We start from the raw sequence: 18,305 nt of genomic DNA, 5'->3' as shown, positions 1-18,305 counted from the left end.
GTTCTGCAATGATCCATAATGGTGTTGTTCTGTAATGATCCATAATGGTGTTGTTCTGCAATGATCCATAATGGTGTTATTCTGCAGTGATCTATAATGGTGTTATTCTGCAATGATCCATAATGGTGTTATTCTGCAGTGATCCATAATGGTGTTGTTCTGCAATGATCCATAATGGTGGTGTTCTGCAGCGATCCATAATGGTGTTGTTCTGCAATGATCCATAATGGTGTTGTTCTGCAATGATCCATAATGGTGGTGTTCTGCAGCGATCCATAATGGTGTTGTTCTGCAATGATCCATAATGGTGTTGTTCTGCAACGATCCATAATGGTGTTGTTCCGCAGTGATCCATAATGGTGTTGTTCTGCAATGATCCATAATGGTGTTGTTCTGTAATGATCCATAATGGTGTTGTTCTGCAATGATCCATAATGGTGTTATTCTGCAGTGATCCATAATGGTGTTATTCTGCAATGATCCATAATGGTGTTATTCTGCAGTGATCCATAATGGTGTTATTCTGCATGGACACTTGGGCTGTGTCTCAATAGTATACTTTTTGTCTTCCTCTGCTTGTCTACATGTATAAGGGAGAACGACCAACTTAACGTCCTTCCTGTATGGCTCTGCTCTCACCTATCCTGTGTTCCAGATGATATGTGAAGGGGACTAGACAAGGAGAGGGGATGAAGACGGCCCCCGTGGCCTTGTTTTTTTAATACTTAACCAAATGCATCCTTCCTTCAGGACTCAGTGAGGGGCTGTCCCAAGGAGATCCCGCACAACGAGAAGCTGCTGTCACTCAAATATGAGGTAAATCCTTGGACCAGAGGCCTTGGACCTGGTCTGAAGGGTGAACAACGTAACTAATCAACGTTTTGTACATGAGACTTAACACAATGTTTATCATATTAATTGTTGTCCCCGGTCTGTCATAACAAACGATTTCCAAAAACAACGAGCGCTATATTTACATGAAATGTGTTTTTTGTTTAGTGGGTGTACTTTTATCAAGAGTCCAAAGTCCTCCCAGGGTCACCACGTCTCTATGAGCAGTATAGATGGTGTAAAAGTGTGTGTGTGTGTTTCAGAGTCTGGACTATGACAACAGTGAGAATCAGCTGTTTCTGGAGGAGGAGAGACGGATGAGCTTCTTAGTAAGTAGAGAACCCCCCCCCCCCCCCCCCCCCCCACCCTACACACACACACACACACACACACACACACACACACACACACACACACACACACATTAATGTCCCCCCCCATCTCTCTCCCCTCTCGTCCTCAGGGGTTCAAGTGTTTGGAAATCAGTCGGTGGGTGATCTGTGGTCTTATTGGCTTCTTGACTGGACTCATAGCCTGTTGCATAGATATCGCCGTGGAGAACCTGGCTGGGGTCAAGTACTACGTTGTCAAACAGAGTATCCTTCCGCTCACTGACCCACATCACAGAACTGTCATATCCTTCCACATCACAGAACTGTCATATCCTTCCGCTCACTGACCCACATCACAGAACTGTCATATCCTTCCACATCACAGAACTGTCATATCCTTCCACACACTGACCCACATCACAGAACTGTCATATCCTTCCACACACTGACCCACATCACAGAACTGTCATATCCTTCCACACACTGACCCACATCACATAACTGTCATGTCCTTCCACACACTGACCCACATCACAGAACTGTCATGTCCTTCCACACACTGACTCACATCACAGAACTGTCATATCCTTCCACACACTGACCCACATCACATAACTGTCATGTCCTTCCACACACTGACCCACATCACAGAACTGTCATGTCCTTCCACACACTGACCCACATCACAGAACTGTCATATCCTTCCACACACTGACCCACATCACAGAACTGTCATGTCCTTCCACACACTGACCCACATCACAGAACTGTCATGTCCTTCCACACACTGACCCACATCACAGAACTGTCATATCCTTCCACACACTGACCCACATCACAGAACTGTCATGTCCTTCCACACACTGACTCACATCACAGAACTGTCATATCCTTCCACGCACTGACCCACAGTTCAGAAGGTGTTCCATACTCTGAACTGTCATGTTAAATTGTGTCTGTGTAGAAAAAGATGATGTTGTGATTGTGCACATCCTACAGCATTTGTCTGTGTTCCACTGTTGTCCCGTCCTACAGCGGTGGTCTGTGTTCCACTGTTTTAATATCCTACAGCGTTTGTCTGTGTACCACAACAGACTGTCCTTCCTCTCACTCACCCACAGGTTAGTCATGTCCAGTTTTAGTTTCTGAAATCCCAGTACATGTTGGAATTCTTTGGCCAATTCCGGGAGGGTAGTCTTCAGGCGGACAACTCTCCCAACAAATCAAGAGTTTGGGTAGACAGAGTTAAAAAAAATAATCCCCTCGGAAACATGACAGAAGCGAACACACAATGTGGAGGCAGATAGCTGGTGGTTGTAAGCTTGTAACGCTAACATCATGTAAACTATGTAAACTACTGTAGTAACCTGGTATATTTATGTTTACCAATAGATGGCAGTATTGACTCAAGACGGGGGTTTGTGCTCCGCTATCCGTAGCTATTTCCAATGTCTGCCTCTATAACTGTGATTAAGAAAGCTTCAGGTAGTTTTTAACCAGGTGCATCAAAGAATGTAATTCTATATTACAATTAAATACTAAACTGTACTTAAGTCTCATGAGTTGTAACTCTAAGAAGCCTTTAAGGATACTACAACGACTCACTACAAAATACACTAATTGAAAGTATCCCCCGTGAGCTCCATCTAGCTAGATAACAGGTTTGTTTACAGCAGGGCTCTGAATGGATTTTCTGGCAGCCAACTTCACCCCTTTTCTCTCTGCCAAACTGGCATTGGCCTAAGTACAGGCGTGTGTGCTGGAACATTGGTACATTGTGGGAGGCCAACTCCTAGAGACACCAGGCCCAGTTTAGAGTTGTCTTTGTTCGGCCATTGACATGTGTCTCTAAATGTGTTTAGGAAAGTAAAAGTGTACCTCTGCCTTATCATGGATTCAGAGCTATCTATCTAATAGAACTCAAAGGGGTTTCTTTAATGGAAGCTTCTCTAATGTCAAACATGTAAAGTGTGGTGTACCGCAGGGCAGCTCTCTAGGCCCTCACCTCTTTTCTATTTTTACCATTGACCTGCCACTGGCATTAAACAAAGCATGTGTCCACGTATGCTGATGATTCAACCATATACGTTAAGGTTTTCAGTGACTTCATGAGCTGTAGTTGCTAGTTGTAGTGGCTGTTGAACAAGTTGAGGAGACTAAATTACTTGGTGTTACCTTAGAATGTAAACTGTCATGGTCAAAACATATACATTCAATCATTGTAAAGATGGTGAGAGGTCTGTCCCTAATAAAGAGATTCTCAGGTTTTTTTTTGACTCCACACTCCACGAAGCAAGTCCTATAGTCTCTAGTTTTATATTATCTTGATTATTGTCCAGTCATATGGTCAAGTCCTGTAGTCTCTAGTTTTATATTATCTTGATTATTGTCCAGTCATGTGGTCAAGTCCTGTAGTCTCTAGTTTTATATTATCTTGATTATTGTCCAGTCATATGGTCAAGTCCTGTAGTCTCTAGTTTTATATTATCTTGATTATTGTCCAGTCATATGGTCAAGTCCTATAGTCTCTAGTTTTATATTATCTTGATTATTGTCCAGTCATATGGTCAAGTCCTGTAGTCTCTAGTTTTATATTATCTTGATTATTGTCCAGTCATGGCCAAGTGCTGCAAAGAAAGACCTAGTTAAGCTGCAGCTGGCCCAGAACAGAGTGGCACATCTTGCTCTTCATTGTAATCAGAGAGCTGATATTAATACTATGCATGGCAGTCTGTCTTGGCTAAGAGTTGAGGAAAGACTGACTGTGTCACTTCCTGTTTTTATAAGAAACATTGTGTTGGAAATTCCAATTTTTTTGCATAGTCAAGTTACACACAGCACTGACACACACACTTACCCCAACAGACATGCCACCAGGGGTCTTTTCACAGTCCCCAGGTCCAGAACAAATTCAAGGAAACATTCAGTATTGTACAGAGCCGTGAGTGCATGGAACTCCCATCTTATATACATCAAATAATCAGCAAACCTGGTTTATAAAAACAAATGAAGCAACACCTCACGGCACAATGCATCTCCCCTTGTGACCTACTGGTTGTGTGGGTACTGACATGTGACCTACTGGTTGTGTGTGTGGGTACTGACATGTGACCTACTGGTTGTGTGTGTGGGTGCTGACATGTGACCTACTGGTTGTGTGTAGGTACTGACATGTGACTTACTGGTTGTGTGTGTGGGTGCTGACATGTGACCTACTGGTTGTGTGTGTGGGTACTGACATGTGACCTACTGGTTGTATAGGTACTGACATGTGACCTACTGGTTGTGTGGGTACTGACATGGGACCTACTGGTTGTGTGTAGGTACTGACATGTGACCTACTGGTTGTGTAGGTACTGACATGTGACCTACTGGTTGTATAGGTACTGACATGTGACCTACTGGTTGTATAGGTACTGACATGTGACCTACTGGTTGTGTGTGTACTGACATGTGACCTACTGGTTGTGTAGGTACTGACATGTGACCTACTGGTTGTGTAGGTACTGAAATGTGACCTACTGGTTGTGTGGGTACTGACATGGGACCTACTGGTTGTATAGGTACTGACATGTGACCTACTGGTTGTGTGTGTACTGACATGTGACCTACTGGTTGTGTAGGTACTGACATGTGACCTACTGGTTGTGTAGGTACTGAAATGTGACCTACTGGTTGTGTGGGTACTGACATGGGACCTACTGGTTGTGTGTAGGTACTGACATGTGACCTACTGGTTGTGTAGGTACTGACATGTGACCTACTGGTTGTATAGGTACTGACATGTGACCTACTGGTTGTATAGGTACTGACATGTGACCTACTGGTTGTGTGTGTACTGACATGTGACCTACTGGTTGTGTGTGTACTGACATGTGACCTACTGGTTGTGTGTGTAGGTACTGACATGTGACCTACTGGTTGTGTGGGTACTGACATGTGACCTACTGGTTGTGTAGGTACTGACATGTGACCTACTGGTTGTGTAGGTACTGACATGTGACCTACTGGTTGTGTGTGTGGGTACTGACATGTGACCTACTGGTTGTGTAGGTACTGACATGTGACCTACTGGTTGTGTGGGTACTGACATGTGACCTACTGGTTGTGTGTAGGTACTGACATGTGACCTACTGGTTGTGTAGGTACTGACATGTGACCTACTGGTTGTGTGTGTAGGTACTGACATGTGACCTACTGGTTGTGTAGGTACTGACATGTGACCTACTGGTTGTGTGGGTACTGACATGTGACCTACTGGTTGTGTGGGTACTGACATGTGACCTACTGGTTGTGTGTATAGGTACTGACATGTGACCTACTGGTTGCATAGGTACTGACATGTGACCTACTGGTTGTGTAGGTACTGACATGTGACCTACTGGTTGTGTAGGTACTGACATGTGACCTACTGGTTGTGTAGGTACTGACATGTGACCTACTGGTTGTGTAGGTACTGACATGTGACCTACTGGTTGTGTGTGTAGGTACTGACATGTGACCTACTGGTTGTGTGTGTGGGTACTGACATGTGACCTACTGGTTGTGTGTGTGGGTACTGACATGTGACCTACTGGTTGTGTGTGTGGGTACTGACATGTGACCTACTGGTTGTGTGTGTGGGTACTGACATGTGACCTACTGGTTGTGTGTATAGGTACTGACATGTGACCTACTGGTTGTATAGGTACTGACATGTGACCTACTGGTTGTGTAGGTACTGACATGTGACCTACTGGTTGTGTAGGTACTGACATGTGACCTACTGGTTGTGTAGGTACTGACATGTGACCTACTGGTTGTGTAGGTACTGACATGTGACCTACTGGTTGTGTGTAGGTACTGATATGTGACCTACTGGTTGTGTGTGTGGGTACTGACATGTGACCTACTGGTTGTGTGTAGGTACTGACACGTGACCTACTGGTTGTGAGTAGGTACTGGCATGTGACCTACTGGTTGTGTGTGTGGGTACTGACATGTGACCTACTGGTTGTGTGTGTGGGTACTGACATGTGACCTACTGGTTGTGTGTGGGTACTGACATGTGACCTACTGGTTGTGTGTGGGTACTGACATGTGACCTACTGGTTGTGTAGGTACTGACATGTGACCTACTGGTTGTGTAGGTACTGACATGTGACCTACTGGTTGTGTGGGTACTGACATGTGACCTACTGGTTGTGTGTGGGTACTGACATGTGACCTACTGGTTTTGTGTGTGGGTACTGACATGTGACCTACTGGTTGTGTGTGTGGGTACTGACATGTGACCTACTGGTTGTGTGTGTGGGTACTGACATGTGACCTACTGGTTGTGTGTGTGGGTACTGACATGTGACCTACTGGTTGTGTGTGGGTACTGACATGTGACCTACTGGTTGTGTGTGTGGGTACTGACATGTGACCTACTGGTTGTGTGTGTAGGTACTGACATGTGACCTACTGGTTGTGTGTGTGGGTACTGACATGTGACCTACTGGTTGTGTGTGTGGGTACTGACATGTGACCTACTGGTTGTGTGTGTGGGTACTGACATGTGACCTACTGGTTGTGTGTGTGGGTAGTGACATGTGACCTACTGTTTGTGTGTGTGGGTACTGACATGTGACCTACTGGTTGTGTGTGTGGGTACTGACATGTGACCTACTGGTTGTGTGTAGGTACTGACATGTGACCTACTGGTTGTGTGTGTGGGTACTGACATGTGACCTACTGGTTGTGTGTGTGGGTACTGACATGTGACCTACTGGTTGTGTGTGTGGGTACTGACATGTGACCTACTGGTTGTCTGTAGGTACTGACATGTGACCTACTGGTTGTGTGTAGGTACTGACATGTGACCTACTGGTTGTGTGTGTGGGTACTGACATGTGACCTACTGGTTGTGTGTGTGGGTACTGACATGTGACCTACTGAATCCTAATATATCAAACCCCAGTAACACTAGCTGTCCCCATTGGCCTGGTCTAATGGGATCCTAATGTATCAAACCCCAGTAACACTAGCTGTCCCCATTGGCCTGGTCTAATGGGATCCTAATATATCCAACCCCAGTAACACTAGCTGTCCCCATTGGCCTGGTCTAATGGGATCCTAATATATCCAACCCCAGTAACACTAGCTGTCCCCATTGGCCTGGTCTAATAGGGATCCTAATATATCCAACCCCAGTAACACTAGCTGTCCCCATTGGCCTGGTCTAATGGGATCCTAATATATCCAACCCCAGTAACACTAGTTGTCCCCATTGGCCTGGTCTAATGGGATCCTAATATATCCAACCCCAGTAACACTAGCTGTCCCCATTGGCCTGGTCTAATGGGATCCTAATATATCCAACCCCAGTAACACTAGCTGTCCCCATTGGCCTGGTCTAATGGGAATCCTAATATATCAAACCCCAGTAACACTAGCTGTCCCCATTGGCCTGGTCTAATGGGATCCTAATATATCCAACCCCAGTAACACTAGCTGTCCCCATTGGCCTGGTCTAATGGGATCCTAATATATCCAACCCCAGTAACACTAGCTGTCCCCATTGGCCTGGTCTAATGGGGATCCTAATATATCAAACCCCAGTAACACTAGCTGTCCCCATTGGCCTGGTCTAATGGGATCCTAATGTATCAAACCCCAGTAACACTAGCTGTCCCCATTGGCCTGGTCTAATGGGATCCTAATGTATCAAACCCCAGTAACACTAGCTGTCCCCATTGGCCTGGTCTAATGGGGATCCTAATATATCAAACCCAGTAACACTAGCTGTCCCCATTGGCCTGGTCTAATGGGATCCTAATGTATCAAACCCCAGTAACACTAGCTGTCCCCATTGGCCTGGTCTAATGGGATCCTAATATATATCAAATCAAACCTTATTGATCAGAATGCTGCCAATCATCCCCTTCAGACAAAAGATCATGAAGCAGTAGAGGTCCAGTGTCCTGCTCTGTGGTTGGTCGGGGAGGGCTGGACCTTGCATCGTGGTGGCGTGTGATTGGTTGTTTGTTACCTGTCCTTGACCCTCTGCCCCCTCCCAGACATCGAGAAGTTTACAGAGGTGGGAGGTCTCTCCATCTCTCTCATCCTCTGGGCTGTGCTGAACTCTGCCTTCGTCATGGTGGGCGCTGTCATAGTGGCGTTCTTCGAGGTAAGAGGGAGACGGGGAGTGTGTGTGTAGCCTTCTGAGGTAAGTGTTCAAAGTGTGTGTGTGTGTGTTGCGTGCGTGCGTGCGCGCGTAAGTATGAAACTAGTGCACTGCTGGACAGGTGGGGGTTTGAATTGAGCCTTGGTTAATCATAGTCTAATAACAAGCTGTGTGAACCACCGTGTTAGACTACAGTCTGTTGGCCCTGGGGTGGTGAACCACCGTGTTAGACTACAGTCTGAACCACCGTGTTAGACTACAGTCTGAACCACCGTGTTAGACTACAGTCTGAACCACCGTGTTAGACTACAGTCTGAACCACCGTGTTAGACTACAGTCTGAACCACCGTGTTAGACCACAGTCTGAACCACCGTGTTAGACTACAGTCTGATCCACCGTGTTAGACTACAGTCTGAACCACCGTGTTAGACTACAGTCTGAACCACTGTGTTAGACTACAGTCTGAACCACCGTGTTAGACTACAGTCTGAACCACCGTGTTAGACTACAGTCTGAACCACTGTGTTAGACTACAGTCTGAACCACCGTGTTAGACTACAGTCTGAACCACCGTGTTAGACTACAGTCTGAACCACCGTGTTAGACTACAGTCTGAACCACCGTGTTAGACTACAGTCTGAACCACCGTGTTAGACTACAGTCTGAACCACCCTGTTAGACTACAGTCTGAACCACCGTGTTAGACTACAGTCTGAACCCCCGTGTTAGACTACAGTCTGAACCACTGTGTTAGACTACAGTCTGTTGGCCCTGGGGTGGTGAACCACCGTGTTAGACTACAGTCTGAACCACCGTGTTAGACTACAGTCTGAACCACTGTGTTAGACTACAGTCTGAACCACCGTGTTAGACTACAGTCTGAACCACCGTGTTAGACTACAGTCTGAACCACTGTGTTAGACTACAGTCTGAACCACTGTGTTAGACTACAGTCTGAACCACCGTGTTAGACTACAGTCTGAACCACCGTGTTAGACTACAGTCTGAACCACCGTGTTAGACTACAGTCTGAACCACCGTGTTAGACTACAGTCTGAACCACTGTGTTAGACTACAGTCTGAACCACCGTGTTAGACTACAGTCTGAACCACCGTGTTAGACTACAGTCTGAACCACCGTGTTAGACTACAGTCTGAACCACCGTGTTAGACTACAGTCTGAACCACTGTGTTAGACTACAGTCTGAACCACCGTGTTAGACTACAGTCTGAACCACTGTGTTAGACTACAGTCTGAACCACTGTGTTAGACTACAGTCTGAACCACTGTGTTAGACTACAGTCTGAACCACCGTGTTAGACTACAGTCTGAACCACTGTGTTAGACTACAGTCTGAACCACCGTGTTAGACTACAGTCTGAACCACTGTGTTAGACTACAGTCTGAACCACTGTGTTAGACTACAGTCTGAACCACTGTGTTAGACTACAGTCTGAACCACCGTGTTAGACTACAGTCTGAACCACTGTGTTAGACTACAGTCTGAACCACCGTGTTAGACTACAGTCTGAACCACCGTGTTAGACTACAGTCTGAACCACCGTGTTAGACTACAGTCTGAACCACCGTGTTAGACTACAGTCTGAACCACCGTGTTAGACTACAGTCTGAACCACCGTGTTAGACTACAGTCTGAACCACCGTGTTAGACTACAGTCTGTTGACCCTGGGGTGGTGAACCACTGTGTTAGACTACAGTCTGAACCACTGTGTTAGACTACAGTCTGTTGACCCTGGGGTGGTGAACCACTGTGTTAGACTACAGTCTGAACCACCGTGTTAGACTACAGTCTGAACCACCGTGTTAGACTACAGTCTGAACCACCGTGTTAGACTACAGTCTGAACCACCGTGTTAGACTACAGTCTGAACCACCGTGTTAGACTACAGTCTGAACCACCGTGTTAGACTACAGTCTGAACCACTGTGTTAGACTACAGTCTGAACCACCGTGTTAGACTACAGTCTGAACCACCGTGTTAGACTACAGTCTGAACCACCGTGTTAGACTACAGTCTGAACCACCGTGTTAGACTACAGTCTGAACCACCCTGTTAGACTACAGTCTGAACCACCCTGTTAGACTACAGTCTGAACCACCGTGTTAGACTACAGTCTGAACCACTGTGTTAGACTACAGTCTGAACCCCAGTGTTAGACTACAGTCTGAACCACCGTGTTAGACTACAGTCTGAACCCCCGTGTTAGACTACAGTCTGAACCACCCTGTTAGACTACAGTCTGAACCACCGTGTTAGACTACAGTCTGAACCACCGTGTTAGACTACAGTCTGAACCACCGTGTTAGACTACAGTCTGAACCACCGTGTTAGACTACAGTCTGAACCACCCTGTTAGACTACAGTCTGAACCACCCTGTTAGACTACAGTCTGAACCACCGTGTTAGACTACAGTCTGAACCACTGTGTTAGACTACAGTCTGAACCCCAGTGTTAGACTACAGTCTGAACCACCGTGTTAGACTACAGTCTGAACCCCCGTGTTAGACTACAGTCTGAACCACCCTGTTAGACTACAGTCTGAACCACCGTGTTAGACTACAGTCTGAACCACCGTGTTAGACTACAGTCTGAACCACCGTGTTAGACTACAGTCTGAACCCCCGTGTTAGACTACAGTCTGAACCACCGTGTTAGACTACAGTCTGAACCACTGTGTTAGACTACAGTCTGAACCACCGTGTTAGACTACAGTCTGAACCACCGTGTTAGACTACAGTCTGAACCACTGTGTTAGACTACAGTCTGAACCACTGTGTTAGACTACAGTCTGAACCACCGTGTTAGACTACAGTCTGAACCACCGTGTTAGACTACAGTCTGAACCACCGTGTTAGACTACAGTCTGAACCACCGTGTTAGACTACAGTCTGAACCACTGTGTTAGACTACAGTCTGAACCACCGTGTTAGACTACAGTCTGAACCACCGTGTTAGACTACAGTCTGAACCACCGTGTTAGACTACAGTCTGAACCACCGTGTTAGACTACAGTCTGAACCACTGTGTTAGACTACAGTCTGAACCACCGTGTTAGACTACAGTCTGAACCACTGTGTTAGACTACAGTCTGAACCACTGTGTTAGACTACAGTCTGAACCACTGTGTTAGACTACAGTCTGAACCACCGTGTTAGACTACAGTCTGAACCACTGTGTTAGACTACAGTCTGAACCACCGTGTTAGACTACAGTCTGAACCACTGTGTTAGACTACAGTCTGAACCACTGTGTTAGACTACAGTCTGAACCACTGTGTTAGACTACAGTCTGAACCACCGTGTTAGACTACAGTCTGAACCACTGTGTTAGACTACAGTCTGAACCACCGTGTTAGACTACAGTCTGAACCACCGTGTTAGACTACAGTCTGAACCACCGTGTTAGACTACAGTCTGAACCACCGTGTTAGACTACAGTCTGAACCACCGTGTTAGACTACAGTCTGAACCACCGTGTTAGACTACAGTCTGAACCACCGTGTTAGACTACAGTCTGTTGACCCTGGGGTGGTGAACCACTGTGTTAGACTACAGTCTGAACCACTGTGTTAGACTACAGTCTGTTGACCCTGGGGTGGTGAACCACTGTGTTAGACTACAGTCTGAACCACCGTGTTAGACTACAGTCTGAACCACCGTGTTAGACTACAGTCTGAACCACCGTGTTAGACTACAGTCTGAACCACCGTGTTAGACTACAGTCTGAACCACTGTGTTAGACTACAGTCTGAACCACCGTGTTAGACTACAGTCTGAACCACTGTGTTAGACTACAGTCTGAACCACCGTGTTAGACTACAGTCTGAACCACCGTGTTAGACTACAGTCTGAACCACCGTGTTAGACTACAGTCTGAACCACCGTGTTAGACTACAGTCTGAACCACCCTGTTAGACTACAGTCTGAACCACCCTGTTAGACTACAGTCTGAACCACCGTGTTAGACTACAGTCTGAACCACTGTGTTAGACTACAGTCTGAACCCCAGTGTTAGACTACAGTCTGAACCACCGTGTTAGACTACAGTCTGAACCCCCGTGTTAGACTACAGTCTGAACCACCCTGTTAGACTACAGTCTGAACCACCGTGTTAGACTACAGTCTGAACCACCGTGTTAGACTACAGTCTGAACCACCGTGTTAGACTACAGTCTGAACCACCGTGTTAGACTACAGTCTGAACTACCCTGTTAGACTACAGTCTGAACCACCCTGTTAGACTACAGTCTGAACCACCGTGTTAGACTACAGTCTGAACCACTGTGTTAGACTACAGTCTGAACCCCAGTGTTAGACTACAGTCTGAACCACCGTGTTAGACTACAGTCTGAACCCCCGTGTTAGACTACAGTCTGAACCACCCTGTTAGACTACAGTCTGAACCACCGTGTTAGACTACAGTCTGAACCACCGTGTTAGACTACAGTCTGAACCACCGTGTTAGACTACAGTCTGAACCCCCGTGTTAGACTACAGTCTGAACCACCGTGTTAGACTACAGTCTGAACCACTGTGTTAGACTACAGTCTGAACCACTGTGTTAGACTACAGTCTGAACCACTGTGTTAGACTACAGTCTGAACCACCGTGTTAGACTACAGTCTGTTGACCCTGGGGTGGATCTAACATCTTTCTCTCTCTCCTCAGCCAGTCTGTTGACCCTGGGGCCAGTCTGTTGACCCTGGGGTGGAACTAACATCTCTCTCTCTCCTCAGCCAGGAGCAGCAGGAAGTGGGATACCCCAGATTAAGTGTTATCTGAACGGAGTGAAGATCCCCCGGGTGGTGAGACTCAAGGTAAACTGATCACTTGCTGCTCAGAGACAAATGTCACATCTAAACCCTCATCTTTTAAATGTTGTTGTTGTTGGCAGTAGGAATGATGTCTCTTATGAGGCAAAGATATCAGACATTATATTATATATAGGTCAGGGGTCACTGTGTGTGTGTGTGTGTGTGTGTGTGTGTGTGTGTGTGTGTTCTACAGACCCTGGTGGTGAAGGTGTGTGGTGTGATCTGCTCTGTCGCCGGGGGACTCGCTGTTGGAAAGGTAAACACTGGGGATGTGTGTGTGTCTGGATGTATGTATGAGTTTGTCTGTGTGTGTGTCTGCATGTATGTATGAGTTTATCTGTGTGTGTCTGCATGTATGTATGAGTTTGTCTGTGTGTGTGTCTGGATGTATGTATGAGTTTGTCTGTGTGTGTGTCTGCATGTATGTATGAGTTTGTCTGTGTGTGTGTCTGGATGTACGTATGAGTTTGTCTGTGTGTGTCTGCATGTACTTATGTGTGCGTATTCCTTGTCTTGTGGTGAGTCGGGCTGTGACGGTCATGGATGTTGGTAATTGGTCAGGTGACCGTGATAGAACGCGAGTCCTGGTCAGGTGACCGTGATAGAACACGAGTCCTGGTTCAAGTCAGTTTATTGTTACGTTCCTCGGCAAGCAAACAATGAATGTCACTCAGACAGAAGAAGGCGGAACTAACGAAGAGTCACTGACAACAACCAAAAGGAAACAGGTCTGGTTTTTAGGAGGGGTTCTGAAAGACACTCATGGGAGTGTCTACTGAATGTTGCCTAGCAACAACAACCAGAAGGAAACAGGTCTGGTTTTTAGGAGGGGTTCTGAAAGACACTCATGGGAGTGTCTACTGAATGTTGCCTAGCAACAACAACCAAAGGGAAACAGGTCTGGTTTTAAGGGGTTCTGAAAGACACTCATGGGAGTGTCTACTGAATGTTGCCTAGCAACAACAACCAGAAGGAAACAGGTCTGGTTTTAGGAGGGGTTCTGAAAGACACTCATGGGAGTGTCTACTGAATGTTGCCTAGCAACAACAGTGTCCACAGTGTCCACTGAATGTTGCCTAGCAACAACAACTGGCATCTCAGAGAGACCCACCATGAGACCCACTGAATTGACCAAGAACAGGCAAACAAAATAAAAACCCACACCAAACTGAAAGACAGGAAGGAAACCACAAAGTTGGAGGAAAACTAAATCAGGGACAACAGATAAACGAATGTCTAACAATCAGATAGGGAGACACAACTAAAGGTGGTAACCCTCCACATCTATCAAGACAACTAGAGGAGTTAACCCTCCACATCTATCAAGACAACTAGAGGAGTTAACCCTCCACATCTATCAAGACAACTAGAGGAGTTAACCCTCCACATCTATCAAGACAACTAGAGGAGTTAACCCTCCACATCTATCAAGACAACTAGAGGAGTTAACCCTCCACATCTATCAAGACAACTAGAGGAGTTAACCCTCCACATATATCAAGACAACTAGAGGAGTTAACCCTCCACATCTATCAAGACAACTAGAGGAGTTAACCCTCCACATCTATCAAGACAACTAGAGGAGTTAACCCTCCACATCTATCAAGACAACTAGAGGAGTTAACCCTCCACATCTATCAAGACAACTAGAGGAGTTAACCCTCCACATCTATCAAGACAACTAGAGGAGTTAACCCTCCACATATATCAAGACAACTAGAGGAGTTAACCCTCCACATCTATCAAGACAACTAGAGGAGTTAACCCTCCACATCTATCAAGACAACTAGAGGAGTTAACCCTCCACATCTATCAAGACAACTAGAGGAGTTAACCCTCCACATCTATCAAGACAACTAGAGGAGTTAACCCTCCACATCTATCAAGACAACTAGAGGAGTTAACCCTCCACATCTATCAAGACAACTAGAGGAGTTAACCCTCCACATCTATCAAGACAACTAGAGGAGTTAACCCTCCACATCTATCAAGACAACTAGAGGAGTTAACCCTCCACATCTATCAAGACAACTAGAGGAGTTAACCCTCCACATCTATCAAGACAACTAGAGGAGTTAACCCTCCACATCTATCAAGACAACTAGAGGAGTTAACCCTCCACATCTATCAAGACAACTAAAGGAGTTAACCCTCCACATCTATCAAGACAACTAGAGGAGTTAACCCTCCACATCTATCAAGACAACTAGAGGAGTTAACCCTCCACATCTATCAAGACAACTAGAGGAGTTAACCCTCCACATCTATCAAGACAACTAGAGGAGTTAACCCTCCACATCTATCAAGACAACTAAAGGAGTTAACCCTCCACATCTATCAAGACAACTAGAGGAGTTAACCCTCCACATCTATCAAGACAACTAGAGGAGTTAACCCTCCACATCTATCAAGACAACTGGAGGAGTTAACCCTCCACATCTATCAAGACAACTAGAGGAGTTAACCCTCCACATCTATCAAGACAACTAGAGAAGTTAACCCTCCACATCTATCAAGACAACTAGAGAAGTTAACCCTCCACATCTGTCAAGACAACTAGGTAGTTAACCCTCCACATCTATCAAGACAACTAGAGGAGTTAACCCTCCACATTTATCAAGACAACTAGGTAGTTAACCCTCCACATCTATCAAGACAACTAGAGGAGTTAACCCTCCACATCTATCAAGACAACTAGAGGAGTTAACCCTCCACATCTATCAAGACAACTAGAGGAGTTAACCCTCCACATCTATCAAGACAACTAGAGGAGTTAACCCTCCACATCTTTCAAGACAACTAGAGGAGTTAACCCTCCACATCTATCAAGACAACTAGAGGAGTTAACCCTCCACATCTATCAAGACAACTAGAGGAGTTAACCCTCCACATCTATCAAGACAACTAGAGGAGTTAACCCTCCACATCTATCAAGACAACTAGAGGAGTTAACCCTCCACATCTATCAAGACAACTAGAGGAGTTAACCCTCCACATCTATCAAGACAACTAGAGGAGTTAACCCTCCACATCTTTCAAGACAACTAGAGGAGTTAACCCTCCACATCTATCAAGACAACTATAGGAGTTAACCCTCCACATCTATCAAGACAACTAAAGGAGTTAACCCTCCACATCTATCAAGACAACTAGAGGAGTTAACCCTCCACATCTATCAAGACAACTATAGGAGTTAACCCTCCACATCTATCAAGACAACTAAAGGAGTTAACCCTCCACATCCTTCAAGACAACTAGAGGAGTTAACCCTCCATATCTACCAATACAACTGGAGCACTGGGCCAGACACTCTTAAATATCACCTGGGCCAGACTCTCTTAAATATCACCTGGGCCAGACTCTCTTAAATATCACCTGGGCCAGACTCTCTTAAATATCACCTGGGCCAGACACTCTTAAATATCACCTGGGTCAGACTCTCTTAAATTTCACCTGGGCCAGACTCTCTTAAATATCACCTGGGCCAGACTCTCTTAAATATCACCTGGGCCAGACGCTCTTAAATATCACCTGGGTCAGACGCTCTTAAATATCACCTGGGCCAGACTCTCTTAAATATCACCTGGGCCAGACTCTCTTAAATATCACCTGGGCCAGACTCTCTTAAATATCACCTGGGTCAGACACTCTTAAATATCGCCTGGGCCAGCCTGGTGAAACACCTTCCCACTAATAAGATGACAAACCGGCCAGGTGACATACAGACTGACTAATGAGGTGAAATACAGACTGACTAATGAGGTGAAATACAGACTGACTAATGAGGTGAAATACAGACTGACTAATGAGGTGACCAACCGGCCAGGTGACATACAGACTGACTAATGAGGTGACTAACCGGCCAGGTGAAATACAGACTGACTAATGAGGTGACTAACCGGCCAGGTGAAATACAGACTGACTAATGAGGTGACCAACCGGCCAGGTGAAATACAGACGGACTAATGAGGTGAAATACAGACTGACTAATGAGGTGAAATACAGACTGACTAATGAGGTGAAATACAGACTGACTAATGAGGTGACCAACCGGCCAGGTGACATACAGACTGACTAATGAGGTGACCAACCGGCCAGGTGAAATACAGACGGACTAATGAGGTGAAATACAGACTGACTAATGAGGTGAAATACAGACTGACTAATGAGGTGAAATACAGACTGACTAATGAGGTGACCAACCAGTGTCTGTGTGTATCTGACGGCCGTGTGTGTGTGTGTGTTTGACGGCCTCTGTCTCCCTACCCCATAATCCTGTAGGAAGGTCCCATGATCCACTCTGGTGCCGTGGTGGCAGCAGGAGTCTCCCAGGGACGCAGTACCTCCCTGAAGAAAGACTTCAAGGTAGGAGGGTGTTGTACAGTCTGGTTGTAACATGTCCTCTACATAGTGTTTAATGTGTGGTATCTACTGTCTAACATGTCCTCTACATAGTGTTTAATGTGTGGTATCTACTGTCTAACATGTCCTCTACATAGTGTTTAATGTGTGGTATCTACTGTCTAACATGTCCTCTACATAGTGTTTAATGTGTGGTGTCTACTGTCTAACATGTCCTCTACATAGTGTTTAATGTGTGGTATCTACTGTCTAACATGTCCTCTACATAGTGTTTAATGTGTGGTATCTACTGTCTAACATGTCCTCTACATAGTGTTTAATGTGTGGTATCTACTGTCTAACATGTCCTCTACATAGTGTTTAATGTGTGGTATCTACTGTCTAACATGTCCTCTACATAGTGTTTAATGTGTGGTATCTACTGTCTAACATGTCCTCTACATGGTGTTTAATGTGTGGTATCTACTGTCTAACATGTCCTCTACATGGTGTTTAATGTGTGGTATCTACTGTCTAACATGTCCTCTACATAGTGTTTAATGTGTGGTATCTACTGTCTAACATGTCCTCTACATAGTGTTTAATGTGTGGTATCTACTGTCTAACATGTCCTCTACATAGTGTTTAATGTGTGGTATCTACTGTCTAACATGTCCTCTACATAGTGTTTAATGTGTGGTATCTACTGTCTAACATGTCCTCTACATAGTGTTTAATGTGTGGTATCTACTGTCTAACATGTCCTCTACATAGTGTTTAATGTGTGGTATCTACTGTCTAACATGTCCTCTACA

General features: G+C 45.5%; 2 protein-coding genes across 2 annotated transcripts in view; one reads left to right on the top strand and one right to left on the bottom strand.

The window, feature by feature from the left end:
- The window catches only part of LOC139421752 (NLR family CARD domain-containing protein 3-like), a 1,082,035-nt gene that overhangs the window by 546,972 nt on the left and 516,758 nt on the right, over nt 1-18,305 (bottom strand). The window lies entirely within an intron of this gene.
- Nucleotides 1-18,305, top strand: part of LOC139421714 (H(+)/Cl(-) exchange transporter 7-like) — a 64,838-nt gene that overhangs the window by 12,141 nt on the left and 34,392 nt on the right. The window contains exons 3-9 of the mRNA XM_071172828.1: nt 751-816; nt 1,095-1,160; nt 1,295-1,427; nt 8,204-8,313; nt 13,072-13,152; nt 13,343-13,405; nt 17,431-17,514. Coding sequence (XP_071028929.1) covers nt 751-816; nt 1,095-1,160; nt 1,295-1,427; nt 8,204-8,313; nt 13,072-13,152; nt 13,343-13,405; nt 17,431-17,514 — 603 coding nt within the window. The remainder of the gene's footprint in view (nt 1-750; nt 817-1,094; nt 1,161-1,294; nt 1,428-8,203; nt 8,314-13,071; nt 13,153-13,342; nt 13,406-17,430; nt 17,515-18,305) is intronic.

The sequence above is a fragment of the Oncorhynchus clarkii genome, chromosome 12 (genome assembly GCF_045791955.1).
Source record: "Oncorhynchus clarkii lewisi isolate Uvic-CL-2024 chromosome 12, UVic_Ocla_1.0, whole genome shotgun sequence".
Classification (NCBI taxonomy): Eukaryota; Metazoa; Chordata; class Actinopteri; order Salmoniformes; family Salmonidae; genus Oncorhynchus; species Oncorhynchus clarkii.
This window is presented reverse-complemented; position numbering and strand designations above follow the sequence as displayed.